The following is a 19,869-nucleotide window of genomic DNA, read 5'->3' as shown; positions in this document are numbered from 1 at the left end:
CGGCAGTCCTGTGGGCGAAAACAGCTTGTTGATGAGAGAGGTCGAAGGAGAATGGCAAGAATCGTGCAAGCTAACATGCGGGTTCACAAACAACAAATAACAGTGCAGTAGAACAGTGGTGCGCAGAATGGCACATCGGAGCACATGACTTGTCGGTCCTTATCACGGATGGGCTATTGCAGCAGACAACCACACTGGGTTCCACTCTTATCAGCTAAAAACAAGAAGAAGTGGCACCAGTGGGCACATGATCACCAACACTGGACAAATGAGGAGTGGAAAAACATTGCCTGGTCCAACAAATCCCGGTTCACGTTGCGTCATGCTGATGGCAGAGTCAGGATTTGGTGTAAGCAGAGTCCATGGCCTGCCTGGTGTCAATGGTACAAGCTGGTGGCGGTGGTGTAATGGTGTGGGGAATACAACGTTTTAACGCCACAGCCTATCTGAACATAGAATCCATGCCCCAAAGAATTCAGGTTGTTCTTGAGGTAAAGGGGGTTCCGACCCTGTACTAGATGGGTGTACCTAATAAACTGGCCACTGTATATTTTGTAGTAAGAATATAATGGAATATAATAGAATAAAATAGAAATAGCATTTTTCCCACACAACTTGTGTCACGGGAACGTGTGGATCCGCTGTCATATAAAGAAGTGACATTTTGAAACAGAGCCCAAGCCCATGCTTTTTTGTCCATGTTTCATCTCTTTCTTACCCTCACTCCACTTTGTTAGGGAGGAGGTGTAGGGTCTTACATTGAGAGTATCTTCATCATGATAGTGACAGAAAAGAATAGAATTTTCAAAAGCATCTGAGTTCATATTTCACAACCTCCGCAGGCTTTTAGAGCAAAATAATAGGCTTACACTTGCTAAATGTTTCTGATCAGTCATAGATGAGCAAATTAATAGATGAGCTATACCAACTCCACTTAAACTACATGACCAAAAGTATGTGGACACCTGCTCGTCGAACGTCTCATTCCAAAAGCATGGGCATTAATACGGAGTTGGTACCCCTTTTGCTGCTATAACAGCTTCCACTCTTCTGGGAAGGCTTTCCATGAGATGTTGGAACATTGCTGCGAGGACTTGCTTCCATTCAGCCACAATAGCATTAGTGAGGTCACAATAGCATCACTGATGTTGGGCGATTAGGCCTGGCTCGCAGTCGGCGTTCCAATTCATCCCAAAGGTGTTTGAAGGGGTTGAGGGCTCTGTGCAGGCCAGTCAAGTTCTTCCACACCGATCTTGGCAAACCATTTCTGTATGGACCTTGTGCACGGGGACATTGCCATGCTGAAACAGGAAAGTATGACAATGTATGGTTTAGCGTCACTGGACATAGCCCGAACCATGAAAAACAGCCCCAGACCATTATTCCTCCTCCACCAAACTTTACAGTTGGCACTATGCATTCAGGCAGGTAGCGTTCTCCTGGCATCCGCCAAAACCAGATTAATCCGTTGGACAGCCAGATGGTGAAGCGTGATTCATCACTCCAGAGAATGCATAAGAGTCCAATGGGGGCGAGGTTTACACCACGCTTGGCATTGCACACGGTGACTTTAGGCTTGTGTGCAGCTGCTCGGCCATGGAAACTCATTTCATGAAGCTCCCGACAAACTATTATGTTGCTGACGTTGCTTCCAGAGGCAGTGCTTCATTACTCTGCGGTCCCATTCTGTGAGCTTGTGTGGGCTACCACTTCGCGGCTGAGCCGTTGTTGCTCCTAGATGTTTCCACTACACAACTACAGCACTTACAGTTGACCGGGGCAGTTCTAGTTCTAGGTCTTCAGTAAGGCCATTCTGCTGCCAATGTGCGTCTATGGAGATTGTACGGCGTGTTCTCGATTTTATTCACCTGTCAGCAACGGGTGTGGCTGAAATAGCCAAATCCACAAATTTAAAGGGGTGTCCACATACTTTTGTATATATAGTGTATTTACCCAGCCAGAGAATTAACCAAATATACAGATGGATATTCAGTGAAACGAAAATCACATTGATTGATTAAGACAAGTCACAGGCTTTTGGTTGGGAGGAGGCCTAGGCTACTAGGCGACTGCGAGTGAAGAGCAAAATAATCCACTTGTTAATTAAGCTACATAACATGCTGGCAAAATGTTCTGATCAGCGCTAATGAATGAGCCAACTAAACAAGATGATCATGAGCAACACTCACCTCAACTTCGCAAAAATTTTAGCCTAACCAATATCCAAACGGAGATTCAGTGAAAAGAAAAATCTGACATGGATTCATTTATCAAGATGAGTCCCTATAATTGTCTCAAAGCAACGTGAAACGGTGCTGAAATAATTGAACATAGGCGGGTAAGCTATTGCTTCCAATGTATTATAACAATTAGATGACTTTGGGAGTTTCAATAAGCAACAATTTGATACCTTCAATTGCATTAGCCTACTTTATTACAATATTTATTACCACAGTAATTCTTTATGGACCAATCCAGTTGTGGTTAAGAAAACAGTGCATGTGGTGGGCTATGAGAAGAGATGGGTGAAGTGACATGCCTCTTAAAGTTTAGAACTGGCAGGAGGATAGTAGTAACGGGCGCTGCCTAGCAACCATCAAGAGCTGGTGCATACCTAGGTAGTGCATACCTATGCCGTCTCAGCATTACGGTTTCATTTCATACTAAGCCGTAGGCAGAACATTACCTCAATCATGACTAGGTCAGTTGGCGGAAATAAAAGCAGAGGCCTTGTCCCGGCAATACCTTTCATTTATATTGAAAAGTCTGCAAAAAGTTGGTGGGATGCTAAAGTTGGCGGGAAAACTTATTGGTTTGAAATGTGTAAAAGAGGTCGAAGAGTTTTCACTTTACTGTATGAAAGCAAATACAACACAGATGCATCATTTTGTACCAATAGTGCGAAATGGCTGAATGCTAAATGCTACCAATTTAGTTGATGAGAAGTACCCACTGCTACCACTAAATGTATTCGAAATGAACAGGTAAATACCAGAAACAGGACTGTAGAATAAAACAAAAGTATAGTCAAAGGCAAAAAGGGGTGAGAAGGAATGAACGAATGGAGGGATGAAAAGATAAAAGCCTGAGGGGATGGAGGGGTGAAAAGATAAAAGCCTGAGGGGATGGAGGGATGAAAAGATAAAAGCCTGAGGGGATGGAGGGATGAAAATATAAAAGCCTGAGGGGATGGAGGGATGAAAAGATAAAAGCCTGAGGGGATGGAGGGATGAAAAGATAAAAGCCTGAGGGGATGGAGGGATGAAAAGATAAAAGCCTGAGGGGATGGAGGGATGAAAAGATAAAAGCCTGAGGGGATGGAGGGATGAAAAGATAAAAGCCTGAGGGGATGGAGGGATGAAAAGATAAAAGCCTGAGGGGATGGAGGGATGAAAAGATAAAAGCCTGAGGGGATGGAGGGATGAAAATATAAAAGCCTGAGGGGATGGAGGGATGAAAAGATAAAAGCCTGAGGGGATGGAGGGATGAAAAGATAAAAGCCTGAGGGGATGGAGGGATGAAAAGATAAAAGCCTGAGGGGATGGAGGGATGAAAAGATAAAAGCCTGAGGGGATGGAGGGATGAAAAGATAAAATCCTGAGGGGATGGAGGGATGAAAAGATAAAAGCCTGAGGGGATGAAGGGATGAAAAGATAAAAGCCTGAGAGAATGGAGGGATGAAAAGATAAAAGCCTGAGGGAATGGAGGGATGAAAAGATAAAAGCCTGAGGGGATGGAGGGATGAAAATATAAAAGCCTGAGGGGATGGAGGGATGAAAAGATAAAAGCCTGAGGGAATGGAGGGATGAAAAGTTAAAAGCCTGAGGGGATGGAGGGATGAGAGGACTAGTGTTTACCTCATACGTTTCCCATTTCTGTACAGACTTCAGAGCGCCGATCCAATCCTCCATCTCCTTCCTGCTCTCAGCACACAGCATCAACTTCCTGAATGGAGTGATCACCTGGAGAGAGAGGGGGGAGGGGTGGAGAGAGAGAGACAGGGAAAGGAAGAGAGAGAGAGAGAGATAGGGAGGGAGGGACAGGCTGTATAAGAATACATAGTACTGTAGATTTACAAAGACTTACACAGTCCTACAGTTTTGCGGTGAAGAGTGTAATACAATTGGAAATGTGTAGTCATGGTGGCCATTATGGTTACTGTGTAGCTGTAGTCACGGTTACGGTAGAGGTAGTGTGTCATCGTGGTTACCGTGAAGCTGTTGTTGATGTTCTTGGTACTGGTCTCGGCCACGCTGGCGTCTGATAGGTCCACCTCGTCAAATATCAGAGACTGATGGACAACAACCCCAAAAATGTAACCGAGTTAAACACAACCATAAACAAAACAGACAGCATCTAATCATCCTCTATGAATGAAAAAAGTCTTAAATGCCCAGTGCAGTCAAAAACAGGATTTTCCTGTGTTTTATATATATTTCCACACTATGAGGTTGGAATAATACTGGGGAATTGTGACAATTATGATTATGCCCGTTTAGTGTAAGAGCGGTTTGAAAAGATTGCCTGAAATTTCAGCCTGTTTTGGTGGGATGGAGTTTTGGTCTGCCTGGTGACATCACCAGGTGGTAAATTAGTTAATAGACCAATAAGAAAGAGAATCCAAACCTCTCAGCCAATAACAACTAGTTTTCAGTTTTCCCATCCCCACTCAGACCACTTCCAGACAGCCCTAACAAATTTTTTGCTTGAGAAATCTCTCTTTGCTAAGAAGCAATTTTTGTTTATTTTTGACCATTTTGCTTGAAAAAAATCTCAGTAAAGTATTTAATCGTTACTCAAATTATGATGAACCTGAAAAAAGTGACAGCTTGCACATCCAGGAAATGTCTGGGCCCGGTCAAAAAATTATAATAATTGGAGTAATAAACCTATACACAGTTACCTTGGAGTCTTTGGCATAGTAAAGTGTCCGGCCTCTCAGTTTGAAGTACCTCCTTTTCCATCTCTGGAAAGAACTGGTCTGTTTCAATAGGATCCCTTCCTTTACACTTTTCTATGGAGAGGACAGAGAGAGAGAGAGAAAGAGAGAGAGAGAGGGGCTTGAGATAGGGCACGGAGGGATGGGCTGTTGGGTGTTGTGTGTGTGGGGGGGGGGGGGGGGGGGGTAGAGAGAGAGGGTGTGTGTGTGTGCTTCATGATGTCTATGTGTGTGGGTGAGATTATGAAATACAAGATATAATCAAGAAGCATAACTATTCAAATCATTTCATTCAGTTTCATTGGCTCCAAATGCCGGGAAAGTTTCCAAGATATATTTAGGGAAACACATTGGCATGCATGATGCCATCTGTCACCTAGCAACATTCCAGCACAAGTCGATATGGCAAAAACAACTTACAGACAACTTCCTCATACAGTACCAGTAAAAAAGTTTGGACACACCTACTCATTCAAGTGTTTTTATTTATTTGAATGATTTTCTACATTGTAGAGTAATAGTGAAGACATCAACACTATGAACTAACACATATGGAATCATGTAGTAATCCAAAAAGTGTTAAATATATCAAAATATTGTTTAGATTTTAAATTCTTCAAAGTAGCCCCCTTGATGACAGCTTTGCACACTCTTGGCATTATCTCAACCAGCTTCACCTGGAATGCTTTTCCAACAGTCTTGAAGGCGTTTCCACATATGCTGAGCACTTGTTGGCTGCTTTTCCTTCACTCTGCGGTCCAACTCATCCCAAACCATCTCAATTGGGTTGAGGTTGGATGATTGTGGAGACCAGATCATTTGATGCAGCACTCAATCACACTACTTCTTGGTCAAATAGCCCTTACACAGCCTAGAGGTGTGTGGGTCATTGTTCTGTTGAAAAACAAATGATAGTCCCACTAAGCGCAAACCAGATGGGATGGCGTATGGCTGCAGAATGCTGTGGTAGCCATGCTGGTTAAGTGTGCCTTGAATTCTAAATAAATCACAGACAGTGTCACCAGCAAAGCACCCACACACCATCATACATCCTCCTCCATGCTTCACGTTGGGAACCACACATGCGGAGATCATACGTTCACCTACTCTGCGTCTCACAAAGACACAGCGGTTGGAAGCAAAAATCTCACATTTTAACTCATCAGAACAGACAAATTTCCACCGGTCTAATGTCCATTGCTCGTGTTTCTTGGTTTTCATTAAGCATTTATTTGGGCTGCAATTTCTGTGGCTGGTAACTCTAAGGAACTTATCCTCTGCAGCAGAAGTAACTCTGGGTCTTCCTTTCCTGTGGCGGTCCTCATGAGAGCCAGTTTCATCATAGCGCTTGTTGGTTTTTGCGACTGCACAAAGTTCTTTACATTTTCCAGATTGACTGACCTTCATGTCTTAAAGTAATAATGGACTGTCATTTCTCTATGCTTATTTGAGCTGTTCTTGCCATAATATTGACTTGGTCTTTTACCAAATAGGGCTATCTTCTGTATACCAACCCTAACTTGTCACAACACAACTGATTGGCTCGCATTAAGAAGGAAAGAAATTCCACAAATGAACTTTTAACAAGGCACACCTGTTAATTGAAATGCATTCAAGGTGACTACCTCATGAAGTTGGTTGAGAGAATGCCAAGAGTGTGCAAAGCTGTCATCAAGGCATTAAGGCAACTATGTTATTTCATAGTTTTGATGTCTTCACTATTATTCTACAATGTAGAAAATAGTAAAATAAAGAAAAACCCTTGAATGAGTAGGTGTGTTCAGATTTTTGACTGGTACTGTACATGATTTCAGCTTTGTCTAAGAATGCTACACGTAACATAAAAATAGAATAGGGTAAGGCAGGCTATGTGTTTTGACATACCTTAAAAGGGCAGAAACGAGATACAAGTAAATAAGTGAAAGTATGTACACCGAGTATACCAAACATTACAAACACAGTAGGAACACCCCCCCCCCCCCCCCCTTTTGCCTCAATTCATTGGGGCATGGACTCTACAAGGTGTCGAATGCGATCCACAGGGATGCTGGCCCATGTTGCCTCCAACGCTTCCCACAAGTGTGTCAAGTTGGCTGGATGTCCTTTGGGTGGTGGACCATTCTTGATACACATGGGAAACTGTTGAGCATGAAAAACCCAGCAGCGTCGGAGTTCTTGACACAAACTGGTGTGCCTGGCACCTACTACCATACCCTGTTCAAAGGCACTTAAATATTTTGTCTTGCCCATTCACCCTCTGAATGACACACATACACAATCCATGTCTCAATTGTCCCCTAGGCTTAAAAATCTTTCTTTAACATGTCTCCTCCCCATCATCTACACTAACTGAAGTGGATTTAACCAGTGACATCAATAAGGGATCATAGCTTTCACCTGGATTCACCTGGTCAGTCTACAGTACGTCATGGAAAGAGCAGGTGTTCTTAATGTTTTGTACACTCAGTGTATATGCAGACTAAGACAGAGAGAGAAAGGGAGAGAGGGAGAGACAGAGAGAGACATCAGTGACAGGTTTAACAGTGGCATGCTGCCCTGTGTGTCAGCGCAACCCCTAAATATGTCCCGAGGGAACCAGACACAAAGACAGGTGCGTCCCCCCCATAGCGAATCACTATGGGTGAACACACACAAACTGACAGGTTTGACAGCGCATGTGTGAGAGTGTGGTGTGTTTGATTATCCTGGTGGACAAGGTGAAAATGGCCCCATATGTTTCACAGGGCTGTTCACACCTTCCCTGTGTGTGTGTGTGTGTGTGTGTGTGTGTGTGTGTGTGTGTGTGTGTGTGTGTGTGTGTGTGTGTGTGTGTGTGTGTGTGTGTGTGTGTGTGTGTGTGTGTGTGTGTGTGTGTGTGTGTGTGTGTGTGTTCAAAGCTGGGCACTGCTCAAGAGACTCTGCTGGGTGGTAAGTGTAGATACGTCAGACACACGTCAGAATTTGCATAGCAGATTGGACCTTTTAAACTGTCATAACTCAGCTATCTATCCTGGCAAACAGACACACAAACACACACGTCTAAAGACTGTCTCTGATGTCATGAAAGCTCTCATTTCCTCTCTTTTCCTTGCCATTTTCCCAATTCATTAAAGGGGAATGGAAACAATAGGCTTTAGAACACCAGCTAACTGGAACTGTGAATCGTGGTTGGAACCAAAAATCTCAAATTTGGACTCATCAGACCAAAGGACAGATTTCCACCCGTCTAATGTCCATTGCTTGTGTTTCTTGGCCCAAGCAAGTCTCTTCTTCTTATTGGTGTCCTTTAGTAGTGGTTTCTTTGCAGCAATTAGACCATGAAGGCCTGATTCACAAGGTCTCCTCTGAACAGATGATGTTGAGATGTTTCTGTTACTTGATGGTTTTTGCAACTGCACTTGAAGAAACTTGAAAAGTTCTTGATATTTTCCGGATTGACTGATGGCTCATGTACATTAGCACACAGTAAATTGCTGCGTGTCGCTTAGGCCGCCCAGAGTGGCTTGCTTTTGGGCGTGCTGGCAGCATGTGGCAGCATATAGCAGCACGTTCGATTGTGCATCAAGAATTAAGCATAGCAAGTTCATATGAAGGTCTGGTTATTAAATGGGTAAATAGTTTAATCCATTCTCCATTTCATGAATTTATTCACATGTAAATAGTAATATGTTCTAAAACGCTCTGATGACAAACAAAATTTGCTGCCCTGTTTCCAACTGTCCACATGGCTGGGAGAACTTATTCATGTAAGTAGACACATTTCGAAAATGTAGAAAAAACGATGTATTACTAGCTAACTAGCTACAGCGCAGGCTAACTCAAATGAGCTTCTAACGTAGCTAGCTAGCTATCTAGCCAACTTTGCATACTGTATAGCTAGCTAGCTATGTTAATTAAATATCACCAGTTACTTAACTTCACATTAGCTAGCTATCTTGATGTATTTATCACTGTAAAAAACAAACTCCAAATGCATTTGTAGGTAGCTAGCTAACAGCCACGGATGAGGGTGAAAGGATAGCAGCCCCAACTGTAAAAGTGAGAGAGTAGGCTAATCTGGAATGGAAAGGTACTTTTGTGTAGTTCCAGTCCTTAGAAGTGACGACGGAGATAATAGTAATGTAATATTCAGTGCGGTCTAACTTGAGTATAATGAAGTCTGTTTCTTGTGAGGTTTTCTATCCTCAGATACAGAGAGCTGTGAAAGCCTGCCTGCAGATGAAGAGGTCCCAATGAAGAACAGTGGTTGTCAGTCCTGGTCCTGGGGACGCAAAGGGGTGAACATTTTAGTTCTTGCCTTAGCACTACACAGCTGATTCAAATGATCAACTCATCATCAAGCTTCAAGTGGTATTTATGTATTCATTTATGATGCTATACTTGATATGATCCTGCTATTGTCACATGCTAAAAATGCATGTGTGTGCACATGCATCTATCTATTCAATGTTATCATGATTTGTTATAAGGGATATTATACTTTAGTAATCCACAATGACCTGGTGATGTGCAATTCTAATAATGACATTACCTTCCATATTCCTACAGTTACCGTGTAGGGCACTGCAAGGTTGTTTGAAATTAGATATTAAATAAAGTTAAATGAAGGTTAAATAAATATAAATAAAATATTGAGATGAACCTGTTTTAGAGTATTTACCTGATGCATAGGAAGTGTAGTGTACAGTTTTTAAAATTCTATTTCTGTATATATGAATTACAAATCAGCCTTTAACTAGTTAAATAATGTCTCTAGTCTATTGCATAGTAACCATTGATGTCCCAGGAGCAGGAGTGGTAAACACTGTTGAAGTGTATAATTGTAATACATACATGCAGACACAGCATCATTGAAAGACTGGAATTTGAAACTCCTGGTATTGGATATGACTGAAAAATAATCTCACAGACATTCATACCTGAACTGCACCTTTATTTGCCAAGGTAGAGTACATGATCAGTGAATATATTAAATGTACACGTGTAACGGATGTGAAATGGCTAGCTAGTTAGCGGGTACGCGCTAGTAGCGTTTCAATCAGTTATGTCACTTGCTCTGAAACCTATTAGTAGTGTTGCCCCTTGCTCTGCAAGGGCCGCGGCTTTTGTGGAGCGATGGGTAACGACGCTTCGTGAGTGTCAGTTGTTGATGTGTGCAGAGGGTCCCTGGTTCGCGCCCGAGGTCGGGGCGAGGGGACGTACTAAAGTTATACTGTTACACACGCTACAATGTGGGGATCTCATGCATGGTAATAGCTACATGTACAGTGGGGAGAACAAGTATTTGATACACTGACGATTTTGCAGGTTTTCCTACTTACAAAGCATGTAGAGGTCTGTAATTTTTTATCATAGGTACACTTCAACTGTGAGAGAAGGACTCTAAAACAAAAATCCAGAAAATCACATTGTATGATTTTTAAGTAATTTATTTGCATTTTATTGCATGACATAAGTATTTGATACATCAGAAAAGCAGAACTTAATATTTGGTACAGAAACCTTAGTTTGCAATTACAGAGATCATACGTTTCCTGTAGTTCTTGACCAGGTTTGCACACACTGCAGCAGGGATTTTGGCCCACTCCTCCATACAGACCTTCTCCAGATCCTTCAGGTTTCGGGGCTGTCGCTGGGCAATACGGACTTTCGGCTCCCTCCAAAGATTTTCTATTGGGTTCAGGTCTGGAGACTGGCAAGGCCACTCCAGGACCTTGAGATGCTTCTTACGGAGCCACTCCTTAGTTGCCCTGGCTGTGTGTTTCGGGTCGTTGTCATGCTGGAAGACCCAGCCACGACCCATCTTCAATGCTCTTACTGAGGGAAGGAGGTTGTTGGTCAAGATCTCGCGATACATGGCCCCATCCATCCTCCCCTCAATACGGTGCAGTCGTCCTGTCCCCTTTGCAGAAAAGCATCCCCAAAGAATGATGTTTCCACCTCCATGCTTCACGGTTGGGATGGTGTTCATGGGGTTGTACTCATCCTTCTTCTTCCTCCAAACACGGCGAGTGGAGTTTAGACCAAAAAGCTCTATTTTTGTCTCATCAGACCACATGACCTTCTCCCATTCCTCCTCTGGATCATCCAGATGGTCATTGGCAAACTTCAGACGGGCCTGGACATGCGCTGGCTTGAGCAGGGGGACCTTGCGTGCGCTGCAGGATTTTAATCCATGACGGCGTAGTGTGTTACTAATGGTTTTCTTTGAGACTGTGGTCCCAGCTCTCTTCAGGTCATTGACCAGGTCCTGCCGTGTAGTTCTGGGCTGATCCCTCACATTCCTCATGATCATTGATGCCCCACGAGGTGAGATCTTGCATGGAGCCCCAGACCGAGGGTGATTGACCGTCATCTTGAACTTCTTCCATTTTCTAATAATTGTGCCAACAGTTGTTGCCTTCTCACCAAGCTGCTTGCCTATTGTCCTGTAGCCCATCCCAGCCTTGTACAGGTCTACAATTTATCCCTGATGTCCTTACACAGCTCTCTTGTCTTGGCCATTGTGGAGAGGTTGGAGTCTGTTTGATTGAGTGTGTGGACAGGTGTCTTTTATACAGGTAACGAGTTCAAACAGGTGCAGTTAATACAGGTAATGAGTGGAGAACAGGAGGGCTTCTTAAAGAAAAACTAACAGGTCTGTGAGAGCCGGAATTCTTACTGGTTGGTAGGTGATCAAATACTTATGTCATGCAATAAAATGCAAATTAATTACTTAAAAATCATACAATGTGATTTTCTGGATTTTTGTTTTAGATTCCGTCTCTCACAGTTGAAGTGTCAGACCTCTACATGCTTTGTAAGTAGGAAAACTTGCAAAATTGTCAGTGTATCAAATACTTGTTCTCCCCACTGTATATATGACTTGCATCCTTGGCACAAAGTTATATTATATTCTACTCAATCCATAGACTGTTTTGAAGATGATACAACTGGCTATGATAGCTGAGGTTCATAGCTAGGTTCTGAACTAATATTTATACCAAACGTTTTAGGGTCCATACACAGATCGGCTACATAGCTAGCTACACATCCATAGGCATACAGGTATTTTTTTATCCTCCACTACACAATAAGCAAGAAAATAGTTAGCTACCTACGTTACTTTAGCTGCATTGCATGAGAAATATCAGCAAGGCAAGCGTACAAAATTGTACATTCAATTTGCAGTAAATGCTTTAGCTAGCTAGATTCATTACATCCACTGTTTCACAAGATGACAGCCTGATTTCCTGGTTTCTCAGGAGTCCCTAAAACATTAAACAACCAGAATGACAATTTCATACTCATGTCTCAACACCAATAAAGCTAGCCAGCTAGCTGGTTAATGTTAGTTAGTCAGCTACTGTTGACTAAACCCATTCAGTACAAATGAGCGCAACCGCGGCATTCAAACGAGGCTGCAATGAAAACTAATGGGACTATAGCGACTGTGTTGGCATCAACATCTGGGGTGTGAACTACGTTTCTATACAAGCATTGATTGACATGGTAATGGCCCGATAGTACTGGAGAAAAGTTGAAAAAACTGAACCCCTCTGACGCTGTACGTTAAATTGCAGGATTCCTAGTCAATTGTACAACTGAATGCATTCATTTTTTTTGCGTTATCACTGCAAGCCATAATTTTAGAGCCGCCCTAAAAACCTGATTCAAATTCAATCTATTTAACTTTCAACAAGGCACACCTGTTAATTGAAATGCATTCCAAGTGACTACCTCATGAAGCTGGTTGAGAGAATGCCAAGAGTGTGCAAAGCTGCCATCAAGGCAAAAGGTGGCTACTTTGAAGAATCTAACATCTAAAATATATTTTGATTTGTTTAACACTTTTTTGGTTACTACATGATTCCATATGTGTTATTTCATAGTTGTGACGTCTTCACTATTATTCTACAATGTAGAAAATAGTAAAAATAAAGAAAAACCCTGGAATGAGTAGGTGTGTCCAAACTTTTGACTGGCACCAAAACATATTAGAAATGTAATTTAGTCTTACATTTGTAATATAATATCAATACAACAATAACTATATTGAAAGAATAAGGTTTTGGGAATACATTGTCTCATTCAAACCTGAAAAACAGTTATATCATAACATTATACAACATTAATCTCAGGGATATTGGTATCAAAATTGTACGGGAATTACATCATATTATATGAATAAGGCATATGATAACAATAATTGGCTTTTACAACTTACATTTCTTCTTACATACATTACACTAGGCCTATAGTCTAATACATAAAGAGTCCGAATGGGAACAAATTAAAAGCATGCAAGAAAGGGGAAATGACCAGTGACAATCTGAGCTATTTGGTGGTTACTAGGATTCCCATTACTACTACCTACAGTGCATTCAAAAAGTATTCAGACCCCTTGACTTTTTCTACATTTTGTTACGTTACATGCTTATTCTAAAATTGATTAAGTTTTTTATTTTCTTGATCAATCTACAAGCAGACTTGGATCAGCTCCGCCAAGCTGTCTCCCTGCTGGGAGCCACCATTGGGAGACATCAGTAGTTTCTACAGGGCCTTTTGGAAGGGCTCAGTTATTTGACGGAACGCCACGACCATGGGTTAAAGGCTATTATGAAGCAAATCAGGGAGTTAGCTCAGAGACTGTCTGTCACCTCTGAAAAACCCCAATCACCCAGTAATTTTCCCCCTATCTGTGGTGAGTTTGTACAGCATATCCCGACTCCCCGTGAACCCCACTTACCTCCTCCAGAGCGATATTCGGGGAATCCTGGTACCTGCCGGGGTTTTCGTTTTCAATGCTCGCTTATTTTTGAGCTACTGCCATCTTCATTTTCTCCAGACCGATCGAAGATAGCGTATATAATTACGCTAATGTCGGGAAGGGCGCTCTCCTGGGCTACGGCAGTTTGGAAACAACAATCTGCCATTTGCGGTCATTTGGAGGAATTCATGGCAGACTAGAGAAAGTTTTTGAGTCTCCAGTATCCGGGAGAAAGGCGGGCAGCAAACTGCCTGACTTACGTCAAAACTCCCGTAGTGTGGCAAACTACGCGGTGGACCTTCGCACGTTGGCCGCCGAGAGTGCCTGGAATCCGGGAGTCTCTTTTCGATACTGTTCTGCATGGATTATCTGAGGAGGTAAAGGTTGAGCTAGCTGCTCGGGAGCTGCCGGTGGACCTCGACTCTCTTATTGCCTTAACCATTCAAATTGATGGACGCCTAAGGGAACGCAAGAGTGAGAGGAGGTCTGGTCTCGGGCACACTCGTGCACCCGATATGGAACGTTCGCCTCCTATGGAATCCGGAAGTTTCCAAAGGCAGCTCTTCCGAGAGGAATCGAAGTCACCCGAGCTCTCTCGTCAATCTACGATGGGTGAGTTGGATACTCCTGAGCCTATGCAGTTGGGAAGAACTAGGCTATCAGTTTGGGTGCGCTCACGGAGGATGAATAATAACTGTTGCCTGTACTGTGAGGGGCAGGACATTTTATAGCTATGTGCCCTATTAGGAAACCCTTGTCTCTAGTGGGTACCAGTACTATGGTGAGTCAGACGGGAGTTCCCTAATTCCCATCACCCGCACAGCCCTTTTTGCTCTTGTGCTGTGGGGAGAGCAATCTAAGTCTCTCCGAGTGCACATTGACTCTGGGGCTGATGAATGTCTTATGGATGCCACGATAGCTTCGGGGCTTGGTATTCCCACTCAGCCTCTCTCTGTGCCCATGGATGCTAAGGCACTGGACGGCTGCTCTACAGGGGAAGTCACCCATAGTACTGTGCACGTTCAATTACGGGTTTCTGGTAACCACAGTGAGACCATACAGTTCCTCCTCATTGCATCTCCCCATGTTCCGTTTGTGTTGAGATTTTCCTGGCAACAAAAACACAATCCTGTGACTGACTGGACCACAAGCTCCATCCTGGGTTAGAGTCCTTTTTGCCATTCCCACTGCCTTCAAGCAGCACAGCCTTCCCCAAGTTGTCTTCCTCAGGATGTTAGCAAGACTGTGGATGTCTCTGCTATTCCTACTGAATTCCATGACCTCCTGAAAGTGTTCAGTAAGGCACGTGCTACTTCCCTTCCCCCGCACCGTCCTTATGGTTGTGCCATTGACCTTCTCCCAGGCACTACACCACCTCGGGGTTGGTTGTATTCTCTGTCCGGACCAGAGACCAAAGCTATGGAGGAGTGCATAGAGGAGTCTCTGGCCACTGGGGCCGTCCGTCCTGCATCTTGTGCCGGCGCAGGGTTTTTCATTGTGGAGAAGAAGGACAAGACCTTGCGCCCGTGCATTGACTACAGGGGACTTAACGATATCACGGTCAAAAATCATTACACCCCTACCTCTCCTCGGCGTTTGAACCTCTCCAGGGGGCTACCATGTTTTCCAAGTTGGACCTTCGGAATGCCTACCACCTGGTTCAGACACGCGAGGGGGATGAGTGGAAGACAGCCTTCAACACAGCCAGTGGACATTATGAGTACCAGGTCATGCCATTTGGACTTACCAACTTCTTCCAGGCTTTGGTCAATGATGTGCTTCAGGACATGCTAAACCGGTTTGTGTTCATCTACCTGGACAACATCCTGTTTTTTTCCCCGATCTGCCCAAGAACATGTACTCCATGTCAGACAGGTCCTTCAGCGCCTCCTGGAGAACCAATTGTTTGTGAAAGCCGAGAATTGTGAGTTCTATCACCTTTCTGAGATATGTCATTGCTGAAGGCAATGTTCAGATGGATCCTGGAAAGGTGAAAGCAGTGGTGGATTGGCCTCAACCAATGTCCAGGGTGAAGTTTCAACGGTTTCTTGGGTTTGCAAACTTCTACCGGTGTTTCATTCGGGATTACAGCACCCTGGCGGCCCCCCTCTCGACAAAGCCTTTATGGACCTGAAGCATCGGTCACAACAGCACCCATCCTCATCCATCCGGACCCCTCGCGACAATTTGTGGTGGAAGTGGATGCTTTGGATGTTGGCGAGTGGGCCCTCCTGTCCCAACGATCTGCCCAGAACCAGAAGCTTCATCCCTGTGCCTTCCTGTCCCATCGTCTCAATCCTGCTGAGAAGAACTATGATGTTGGCAACCGAGAACTCCTGGTGGTGAAGATGCCATTGGAGGAGTGGAGGCACTGGCTGGAAGGAGCAGAACAGCCATTCTTGGTCTGGACCGAGCATAAAAACTTGGAATATCTCCGTTCAGCCAAGCGCCTCAACTCAAGGCAGGACCGGTGGGCCCTCCTGTTTACCAGATTCAACTTGACCATTTCCTACTGTCCTGGGTCAAAAAATGTGAAGCCTGATGCTCTCTCCCGCCTATACAGCTCCTATGCCACACCCTCGACTTCCGAAACCATTCTCCCTACCTCATGCCTTGCTGTCACTGTGGATTGGGGTATTGAGAACCTGGTTTGCGAGGTGCAACGCTCCCAACCTGGACCTGAAGGGGGCCCGGCTAACCGGCTGTTTGCCCCTAACCCAGTCCGGTTCTGGGTCCTGGAATGGGCTCATTCCAACAGGTTGACCTGTCATCCAGGGTCCAGTCATGCACTAGCCTTCCTTCGACAACGTTTCTGGTGGCCCACAATGGTCTCTGCCTTCGTCACCGCATGCACTGTGTGTGCTCAAAACAAGACTCCCCGGAAAGCTCCTTCTGGTCTCCTGCAGCCACTACCGGTTCCTCATCGTCCCTGGTCTCATATATCTCTGGACTTTGTCACTGGGCTCCCTCCGTCTGATGGCAACACTGTCATTCTAACGGTAGTCGACCGGTTCTCCATGGCCGCCCATTTAATCCCTCTCCCCAAACTACCTTCTGCCAAGGAGACAGCCCAGCTTATGGTGCAGCATCTCTTCCGGATCCATGGACTCCCAGTAGACATGGTCTCCGATCGGGGTCCTCAGTTCTTGTCTCAGTTCTGGAAGGCATTCTGCACCCTTATTGGGTCGTCGGCCAGCCTGTCATCCGGATTCCATCGCCAAACTAACGGTCAGTCGGAGCGAGCCAACCAAGACCTGGAGACCACCTTAAGGTGCCTGGTCTCAACTAACCCCACTACCTGGAGCCGTCAACTGGTCTGGGTGGAGTATGCCCGGAACACTCTTCCCAGTTCTGCCACGGGACTCTCCCCTTTCGAGTGCTCCATGGGGTATCAGCCACTACTCTTCCCTGAACAAGAGCAGGAGGTCAGTGTACCCTCGGCCCAGATGTTTGACCGCCACTGTCGACGTACCTGGAGAAGAGCCAGGGTGGTTATTCTCAAGACCAACTCCAGGTATCGTTGACAAGCGGACCGTCGCCGGACCCCAGCTCCCTGCTACCACATTGGGCAGAGGGTATGGCTTTCAACTTGGGATCTGCCCCTTCGGGTAGAGTCCCGCAAGCTGTCTCCTCGGTTCATTGGTCCATCTCCAGAGTCCTGAGTTCCACTGCTGTCCGTCTTGTGTTACCCCGTACACTCCGTATTCACCCTACCTTCCATGTGTCTAGGATTAAGCCTGTGTCTCACTGTCCTTTGTCTTCTGTCCAGGCCCATCCCCCCCCTCCCCGGGTTATCGGTGGCCAGCCAGCGTATATGGTAAGATGCCTCCTGAAGGTTCGACCACAGGGCAGGGGCTTCCAGTACCTGGTTGACTGGGTCGGTTATGGCCCGGAAGAGAGGTGCTGGGTTCCTGCTAAAGACATCTTGGATCCGGCCCTCATTGCCGATTTCCACCGCCGATAGCACGGTCAGCCAGGTCTGCGCCCGGGTAGGACGCCAGGTGGAGTCCGTGGGGCGGGGGGGGTACTGTCACGCCCTGATCTGTTTCACCTGTCCTTGTGATTGTCTCCACCCCCTACAGGTGTCGCTTATTCATCTTGTATATTTCTAAGTCAACCAGCATTTTTCCCGTTCTCCTGCTTTTTGCATTCTCCTTTTTCTAGTCCTCCTGGTTTTGACCCTTGTCTGTTTCTGGACTTTGTACCCGCCTGCCTGACCATTCTGCCTGCCTTGACCACGAGCCTGTATGCCACTCTGTACCTCCTGGACTCTGATCTGTTTTTTTACCTTTTTGCCTGTCCACGACCATTCTCTTGCCTACCCCTTTGGATTAATAAACATTGTAAGACTCCAACCATCTGCCTCCTGTGTCTGCATTTGGGTCTCGCCTTGTGCCTTGATAAAAACAGGTTTCAAGAAATGTTTGCTAATTTCTTACAAATGAAAAACTTAAATATCACATTTACATTTACAGCATTCATTGCTCACTCTTACCAATTCAATATGGCGCTATCCATACCTCTAATAAACGTTCAAGATCATAATACTTAAAATATATATAATATATATGTTACCAGCACATGTTTAGTATTAGTGGATTGAATACATCTCTTTGCTCAGCTTTACTTCCTGACGTGTTTCCATTCCCCTTTAAACAATTGCAGTGTCCTTCATAAGGCTTAACTCTCTCTAATCTTTCAACAATGATCCCCTGATAAAAGTGTTTGGCTCATCGGAGTCTGGGCATGCATACAAGGTAATGACCTATATGTGTGTGTGTGTTGGAGAGAGAGGGCAAGACTGAGAGAAAGAAAGCGAGAGAGAGAGACAAAGAGAAGAGAGAGGGAAAAGGAGAGGGATAGTATATTAGAAATGTATACAGACACAGACTAGATAAACGTGTCTAGTCTCCTTGTTGACAACGGCTAGAAGGAGAGGTAAGGCACAGAACACTTCCTCTTTCTGTCTATTTCTCCCAATTCAATGCTGTATACTAAGGAGCATCCTCTCACCTATGTCATTTATCTTCCTCTCTCTCAGTAGCAGTGAGAGTAATAAGAGAGATAAGTACCTCTGTTGCAGCAATAAATCAAATGCATTGCTCTATCGAGGCATACACAATCTGATTCCCAGAGTTTGTATGTGTCTGTATGTGTGTGTGTGTGTGTGTGTGTGTGTGTGTGTGTGTGTGTGTGTGTGTGTGTGTGTGTGTGTGTGTGTGTGTGTGTGTGTGTGTGTGTGTGTGTGTGTGTGTGTGTGTGTGTGTGTGTACAGCTGTAGCTGTATTTGTGTGTTGTAGGGTCATCACACAAATTCTTATTATCTTCCTGTGTGTGTGTGTGTGTGTGTGTGTGTGTGTGTGTGTGTGTGTGTGTGTGTGTGTGTGTGTGTGTGTGTGTGTGCGTGTGTGCGTGTGTGCGTGTGTGTGTGTGTGTGTGTACATGTGTACAGCTGTAGCTGTATTTGTGCCCCCAGGAAAAACATAGTCAGAAACTCAGCATCTTATCAGCTCATACTGCCAGACAGAGGGGGAGAGAGAGAGAGAAAGAGAGCGAGAGGGGGGGGGGGGGGGGGCATGGGACATGACAGCTATCTGTAAAAGAGGAATAATGACAACTGGTAAAAGTTGAAGCCGCTTCTTAGGAAGTATTATTAATGTCTTCCATTCATAGCACCTAGATACATAGCCAAAAATGTTGCCACACCCACAGACGTTAATTTCTTCTCCGCAATGAGTCTGGATCAGAGTACCTCCATGGCGATTCTCTAGAACAGAAAAACATTCTAACCGCTCTGATTGGTCCCAGAAACCGATGGGTTGGGCCAGAGCCAGAACACACGTGGGTAACGCCGAGATTTGAAAGTTTGTCATTGGCATCGCTACTCTGATTGGTTCGAGATGATCCAATAGCTGATGACTTTGTTTTGTACAACACCCCTCATTTTGACGTCACCACAAACGACTTCAATGATTGGCAGTCTCAGACTGAAATAGGTGGTGAATGATAGAGCAGCGTAAGAATTCAGGCAATTGACGCAGTCACTGAATGAGCAATATGAAACTGGGTAAAACAATATTATGCCATTTCCGCTCATGACATCAGTTAACCGAGCCACTCATGAAAACAAAAACGCTGACTGCATCAAATAAACCTGAAACTGATGTAGAAGAAATGAGGG

General features: G+C 44.7%; 1 protein-coding gene across 6 annotated transcripts in view; it reads right to left on the bottom strand.

Annotated features, from left to right (window-relative positions):
- Positions 1-19,869, bottom strand: part of LOC139534278 (diacylglycerol kinase delta) — a 117,249-nt gene that overhangs the window by 43,167 nt on the left and 54,213 nt on the right. For all 6 annotated transcript variants that reach the window (XR_011666931.1, XM_071333309.1, XM_071333313.1 and 3 more), the window contains 3 exons: positions 4,904-5,014; positions 4,211-4,291; positions 3,858-3,962 (listed from right to left, as the gene is read on the bottom strand). Coding sequence is in view for 5 of the 6 variants with exons in the window: in XM_071333309.1 (XP_071189410.1) it covers positions 3,858-3,962; positions 4,211-4,291; positions 4,904-5,014 (297 nt within the window). In the remaining variant the exon portion in view is untranslated. The remainder of the gene's footprint in view (positions 1-3,857; positions 3,963-4,210; positions 4,292-4,903; positions 5,015-19,869) is intronic.

Source organism: Salvelinus alpinus, chromosome 11, assembly GCF_045679555.1.
Source record: "Salvelinus alpinus chromosome 11, SLU_Salpinus.1, whole genome shotgun sequence".
NCBI lineage: Eukaryota > Metazoa > Chordata > Actinopteri > Salmoniformes > Salmonidae > Salvelinus > Salvelinus alpinus.
The sequence above is the reverse complement of the archived record's forward strand: the minus strand, read 5'-3'. Positions and strand labels throughout refer to the sequence as shown.